This window comes from Berghia stephanieae, chromosome 4 (genome assembly GCF_034508935.2).
Source record: "Berghia stephanieae isolate SIO BIC M18660-M18661 chromosome 4, UCSD_Bste_1.3, whole genome shotgun sequence".
Classification (NCBI taxonomy): Eukaryota; Metazoa; Mollusca; class Gastropoda; order Nudibranchia; family Aeolidiidae; genus Berghia; species Berghia stephanieae.
In genome coordinates, this window is record NC_088363.1 from 91,075,291 (window position 1) to 91,082,583 (window position 7,293).

A 7,293-nucleotide genomic window follows, 5' to 3' on the forward strand; every position below is an offset into this window, starting at 1 on the left:
TAACAAGCTGGACTGTAGTAAATCTTCATCATTAAGATTTCGTGTCAATGAATCTCATAAACAAGTATATGAAAATGTGATAGCTTACAAAAAGTTATGAAGTTGAAGATTTAATATATTTAATGGTAATGCTCTCCTTGTGTTATATATAATTTTATGACTTATGCATTGATTGACCAGAGTATGGATATCAAGCTGTTGAAAGACGAAATGAAGAGAGGACTGGAAAATCTTGACAAACTTGCAGGGCTTAGAGATGAATGCATCAGTTTGGCTTGGAAGAAAGAAACAGATGAGCTGAGGAGAAGTGTTACTTCCTCCAGGTGAACATTAGTTCTATCTATCACAGTTCAGTTGTTGAACTAACACAAAAATGTATATTCTTTAATTTGTTTCTTTTGGGCAAAACATCTAAGAGAACCACACTTACGAGTCTCAAAGAGTGGCATGCAATTCGTTTACTGAGTAGTTAAAACTTTTTAATGACTGGGGTTGTTGGGCTCTTCAAGTGAAGGAATCACATTTTGTCAATTGAGCACTCAGGTGGACCCAAGTTTCATCACTGATATTCAAATGTTCAAGAAGGTCATTGTTTGATTCAAAGTCCCTTTCAGACCCCAATGTGTATATCGATTCTTCAAAAATATTTTTAACCCATCTACCAGAAACCTTTCATTACCAATAAGTCATAGACTATTTCATAAAAAGACTGTTTAAATTTAAGGTTCCAAGAAAACCACTTTAATCTTATTTGAAGAGCCTTAAGACCATTTTTGAAAATTATTTATTAAATTTTTTTTAATTTGTTTTTTTTTTGCGATCAGACTTAGTTCTTTTTCTAGACTTGTACAGTCGTCTTTTAACCAAGAAAACCACTGAATGATCTGAAATTTAGACACTGTATCCTTATCATAGCTTTCAATCAATTAATTGTACTTTTTCAGGGTTTTTTTTTTGAACAAAAATCACATGAAAGCTCATTGATGCCAAAACTGTGTCACATGGAAGATAATTAATTTTTCAAAGATTCATTGTTTATTAAAGATACCTTCAAAAGTTGGGTTCATTTTCTTTCTCCTTTCTAGACATCTCTTTAAAATTCTGATAAATGACCTGGCATGGTTCAGTCAGAGCTGAGTGCATGGCTTCAAGGAATCGAGAATTACTTTTTTATTCTTTTGGTCATATAAACAGCCAACCAGAAGTAGTTCTTTAAAATAACAATAACAAAGAGAAAAATAAAATGAAAGCATTTCTATTTTTCTTGGGGTTTTATAATCTGTTAAGATTTAGCCACTTTTTGTTTTTTACAGGTTTTACTGTTGATATTGATTAAATGTGATTTCCTTTAATTGTATATTATTGATTTTTTCTTTTTAATTTTTTAAAGGGATGACAAGCGACAATCTTCAAAATCTGACGTGGACACGGGTGCAAGGCAGATTCCATCACGCCCGTCCAGCGCTCAGTCTCGACCTTCTAGTGCTCCACCACCTCTGTCTCCTCATTCACAGTCACAGATCAGTCCCAGATATGCACCTTCGCCGCCACGAACTCAAAGTCCAACTTTTACCTCGGGTGTTCCACAGAGGTCAAGGTCAGCTAGAGTATCCATCTCAAGAAAACCTCTCGTTGCTAGTGAGTATTCTGAAGCTGTCACTTTTAGACTGCTTTTGTAATTGTGGATAACCAATTTTGAAAAATATGTCCAGAAATATGTAATTTTCAACAACTAAACTATGCGAGTATTGAATCAAATACATTGACACTAAATCTTCCTGAGCGTTTATGAAACAAATTGTCTTCGTTTAAACTAGGAGTGTTTTCTAACTTTATGAATTATGTCCCTGTGAGATTGGTGATAAAATGAGAAATTTATTAAAATTTTTATTTATTCCTTACTATTGTTATTTTGCAAGAGGTGACAGCAGTTTCTTTTGATTTCTAGCTGATAATGATGTCACCAGACGAAGAGAGGGTAAAAGGAAAAAAGGTACAGCATGTTTGATTGGTGACGGATCACAATATTAAGTTTTGTTATCATCATATCCCAGACAAAAAAAATAAAATGATGTTATAATCATTATCAATGTTTTATCACTACATTGTTGAGGTTTTATTTTTGTTTGTTTGTTTGTTTGTTTTGTTGTTTATTTATTTATTTATTTTTTTTGTTTGGTTTGTTTTTTTTTGGTTCACATTCATATACCTGTATAAGAAGATTTAACGCTTTATCCTACTGCATGTTGTTCAATCTATGGTTGAACATATTCACGTTTGATCAAATATTTGGTTTGACTTGTATGATGTGGAGAATTAATGGGGGTTGGGCAAAATGTTTAAAAAAGCATGAATCCATAGATAATATTTACACCTTTTGACATATTAAAACCCTTAAATTAATGGATTCTGTGTGCTGCATATTCACATGAACGTTATTATAAATCACTTTTACGATGATTGGTGTAATTTGTAATTATCACTTATTATCATTGATGATTAAACCACCCATAGATAAATTAATGATATTAAACAAAAAAGAAAAAAATAATAATTGAGAAATCATCTCGCCTTCTTTTTGTTGTGTTGAAGAGTTTCAGAATCTTAAGTTTGATAATAATTATAATAATTACAAGCTCTTATATAGTGCTTAATCCATACATATGCTTTAAACGCTTTTCAAAAACAGACACTCACACTCGCACACACATACACATACACACAAACACAGACACACACATCCATAAAGTTCATTCAGTTCTTTATCCTGGAATAGTTTTTCATTTTCATCTTCCTGTACTTGCCAATAATAGATCATCACAAAAACTTTGACCCCTTCCCCCCCCCCCCCCCCCCCTCTTCCTCTCTCTCTCTCTCTCTCTCTCTCTCTCTCTCTCTCTCTCTCTCTCTCTCTCTCTCTCTCTCTCTCTCTCTCACACACACACACACACACATACACAATCTTTCCCTCTCTCTCTCCCTCTCTCTTTCTTTCTACCTCTCTCTCTCACATACACAGACATACACACACACACACACACACACACACACACACACACACACACACACACAATGTCCCATTTATAACAAAAACTTTGAAAGATTACCATCTGATCAAATCCCATGAAACCTTTGTTGCAATCAATAACGATCTTTTTGCTGACTAATGGTGTTGACAATGTAAATTATAATGTTTAGATATGTCTATAGAAAGATTTCCCTCCTATTTACTTTAATTATTATGTATTGTTCCTGAATCTCTTAACCAGAAACATATGCTATCGACTTTTTGACAGTCTCTTTTATTGAAGATATTTTTAAGACGTGTCTGATTACTGTATATATCCTAATAAACCACACTTGCCCTAATAATCGCATACCCTTTAGGTTCCCAACCACCTTTTTGTTGTTGTCATTTTGAAGTTATGAAAAAAGTGAGTGCCTGATCAGCTGAGCATTATGAATGATGCTGATGGCCGATAATAATAATAATAATACTAATAATAATAATAATAATAATAATAATAATAATAATAATAATAATAATAATAATAATAATAATAATAGTAATTACTTACTTACTTAGGCCGCCCCTTGGGGCGCCCAACATGAGCCACGAGTCTTCGCCATTCTTATGGAAGACAGGACAGAATGACAGAATAATAGTAGTAGTAATAATAATAATAATAATAATAATAATAATAATAAATAATAATAATAATAATAATAATAATAATAATAATAATAATAATACTAATAATGATAATAATTATCAACCATAGTGTTTAAAATTTAACATATTGAACATTGCTAAAAACAACTATAAAAGATATGGAAAACAAGGTGTAACGTAACTGAGTTGTTATAAAAATCAACATGTACAAACCTACTTGATATTGTAAACTTTTTAGGGTTGGAAAAATGGAAGGGATCATAAAAAACATTATATCATACCAATCTGTCCTTACCAGGTTAGATAACGCTTCAAATTCTTAAATTTTTGTGTTTTGACACAAAACCGTCATTATCAATAAGTTTTATTGAGTTTAATGCCCTATACCGCTCTGCGATTGAAGCCCAAAATTAGTAAAACTACTAATTTTTCGTAATAGAAGGTAGGTCTGCATGTATTAGTGTGTAACAACCGCACACTCCTCTCCCTGGATTTCCACACATTGCGTGCACTTAATGGGACATATACGGTACAATGACCATGAAAACAAAACAGTCCACTATCCTTTTTTATACGAGTAGAGAACATCGTTTTATTACCATGTCATACAGCTTTATCCAATTTTCAGAATTTAAATTAGATTTTTTTTTTTAAACTGAGGTTGAACTTTTTTTGTTTTGAATAAAGCATTTTTATTTGATGAAACAAAATGGTTACAGTGAGAAGATACAGTATACATGATAAGTCACTGTTTATACGTTATTACTTATTAAATTTTCTGTTCCGTTTAAATGGTATCTACAGCAAACTAAATGTTATTACATTTGCATTGAAAGTTCTTGGTTTTTCTATTATTCAGGTCACACAAAGACCAGCCTGATGAGAACTTTAAACAGCAGTGGAAGATTTTCTCCCAATGAGTGGCTTTTGCCCGAAACAAAGAAATTGTTCCAACTTCAGGCTGAGCGTCAAAAGAATCTTGCTGATTGTAAGTAGTTTAGAAGGAAAGAAAATCTTACTAATGAGTTTCCTTTTTTGTGCATTTAAAATTTACTGTTATGGCTTTTTGAACTCAATATTTTGTTTGTTTAATAATAATAATGAGTTTCTTATATAGCGTTCAACTTCCACATAAGTGCTCAGCAGCGCTTTACAATAATAATTGTCATTCAAAATTTCATTCATTGACAACTTTTATGAGATCAGTTTTTGATACGTCAACATCCTAAATAAAAAAGGGAATGTGTAGATAATTATAATAAGTAATTTTAAAAAACAACAACTTCCAAATGGTAAACAGTCGGGAAAAAAATTACATGCAGTCCTTTAACATTTCCTTGAAAGGAACCCTTCTCTCAATTATTAATTTCCCCTTTATACAGTGCTTATTTGAGTCCACATCTCATTTGGAGTGAGATCATGTATCTGCTGTTATATACCATACTCTTTTTAAGTCTTTAAGAAGTGTTTTGTTTTATATTCGGCAGATTAATGACATTAAAAAAATATATTTATATGCTTGCTTTGTGAAGCAATACTCTTTTGGCGTTCATTTTGCTATCCTTCCTTAGAATTTATTGCTTTTAATTTTAATGGTGCAATAAGAAATTCGTGTGTCCAGGACTTTTAAGAACAGCCTTTTTTTTCGTTTTACTTAGGCATAGCATGATCATTAAATATTCTTAATTGCTTTTCCACAAACTAACTATTTATTTCATATTTCCAATCTTGTCGTTGCAACTGTAATTTGAGTAGTTTCATTAATTGAAGCAAGTGTAATATTATTTTCAAAATCCACCATTATTTCACCAAATCTGCTTATTTTACTGAGTTCTGTCTTTATTATACTTTCATTTTCATGGATTATAGAATATCAATTGCTTTTGAATTGCCTTTTTCTTTATATGCTAAATGTTTTGCGCTTCAGATAACCACTACTTTGGTAAGAATATCAACACATCTGTTACTAATTTATATCTTTCCCTCCTAAACATTATATACATTTTCATTCTTAACAAAATATTTTTAAACACTCTGTTTAAGGTTGGTCAGCTTTGATTTGCAAGGGTCGGCATTTGTTTTTTTGTTGTTTTTTTTTTCATTTTACCCATGTAGAAGTTTGTCGTGTGTTCAATGGTATTGGTATGATTGGAATTGAAGGTGATAAATTCAACAGATATCTGAAATGTTTCTCTCTACTAAAACCAAATTTACGAATTATTCTTTCGTAACATATGCATTTCACTAAAATTGTATTTTTTTTTTACAATATGTCATCTTATTTTTAGTTCAGATTGTTAAATTAAAAAAGTATGTGATAAGAATATTTATGGATAGATAAATACACATTATATCCTTAATATTCCTTTCTTCTTCTTTTTCTTTTCCTTCTTCTTCTTCTTCTTTTTCTCCTTCTTCTTCTTCTTCTTCTTCTTCTTCTTCTTCTTCTTCTTCTTCTTCTTCTTCTTCTTCTTCTTCTTCTTCTTCTTCTTCTTCTTCTTCTTCTTCTTCTTCTTCTTCTTCTTCTTTTTTATTATTATTATTATTATTATTATTATTATTATTATTATTATTATTATTATTATTATTATTATTATTATTATTATTATTATTATTATTATTATTATAATTACTCCTCCTCTCCCCCACCCCCTCCTCCCTTTCCTCCCCCTCATCTTTTGCCTCTGTTTCCTCATCTTCTTTTCCCACCACTTTACTTCCAATGTAATTTTAGTGATTTCATGAGATCACTAAATAAACTAATTCCTTCTTTTTAATGTCCTTCCTTTTATTCCTTCTACCATGGGTTACTTTTGGAAATCTTTATATTGTAATACTCTGTTTTTAAATTTATAAAAAAATATGTGAATATATTGAAAATTAACACGAACTCACAATTTTAGTCTCAGATTCTCGATATTTCATTACTTTCCCCTCATACTATTTCACAGAAACTAAGATTATTATTATTATTATCATTTGATTTGATATTTGAACGAAATAATTTTTACGCATATTCATTAATTCTCTACTACTTGTTTATTAACTCTAACATTGCTGTTAATTTCATGTGTCCATTCTGTGTATAATTGATAATTTCCATCTATGATTGGTTTCTAATTATCTATTATTCCTCATTGATATAACTCCGATGAGTATATAGACAAAATTATCTCTCCCAATATTTTTTGGGTGAAATTGGAAGGTATTATGAAAATTGACCTGGCTTATTAAGACAATGATAGATATTAAACATCATTATAAATATCATTAGAATATATTTATTAGTTTTACTTGAGCAGAACTATTCTTAAAAGAGAGTAGAGACAATTTCACGAATCATTTGGGAATTTTTTTTAAAATTGATGATATTTTAATATCATATTCAACTTACTCATAGCCCTGATTTAAATCCATTTTGAAGAACCTGGGTCGCATATATGTTTAGCATGGTTATTGCAAAAGCCTAAGATTGAATAAACTTTTAATACACGGTATCCTGTACAAAATATTGCCTCCCTTTTCAGTGTTTGCCGATGCGGGGTTAGCCCCTCACTTCTACTTCAAACAGAAGGGTATATTATTATATTTTGTATATATTTTCGATAAGCATGCTTGTA

At 30.7% G+C, this 7,293-nt stretch overlaps 1 protein-coding gene across 8 annotated transcripts in view; it reads left to right on the forward strand.

Moving 5' to 3' along the window:
- The window catches only part of LOC144971557 (von Willebrand factor A domain-containing protein 3B-like), a 62,864-nt gene that overhangs the window by 24,989 nt on the left and 30,582 nt on the right, over positions 1 to 7,293 (forward strand). For 2 of the 8 annotated variants that reach the window (XM_078912584.1, XM_078912582.1), the window contains 5 exons: positions 181 to 323; positions 1,391 to 1,638; positions 1,949 to 1,993; positions 4,533 to 4,661; positions 5,601 to 5,615. In XM_078912584.1, the coding sequence (XP_078768710.1) occupies positions 181 to 323; positions 1,391 to 1,638; positions 1,949 to 1,993; positions 4,533 to 4,661; positions 5,601 to 5,615 (580 nt within the window). The remainder of the gene's footprint in view (positions 1 to 180; positions 324 to 1,390; positions 1,639 to 1,948; positions 1,994 to 4,532; positions 4,662 to 5,600; positions 5,616 to 7,293) is intronic. The other 6 variants (XM_078912583.1, XM_078912586.1, XM_078912588.1 and 3 more) reach the window with 3 other exon arrangements.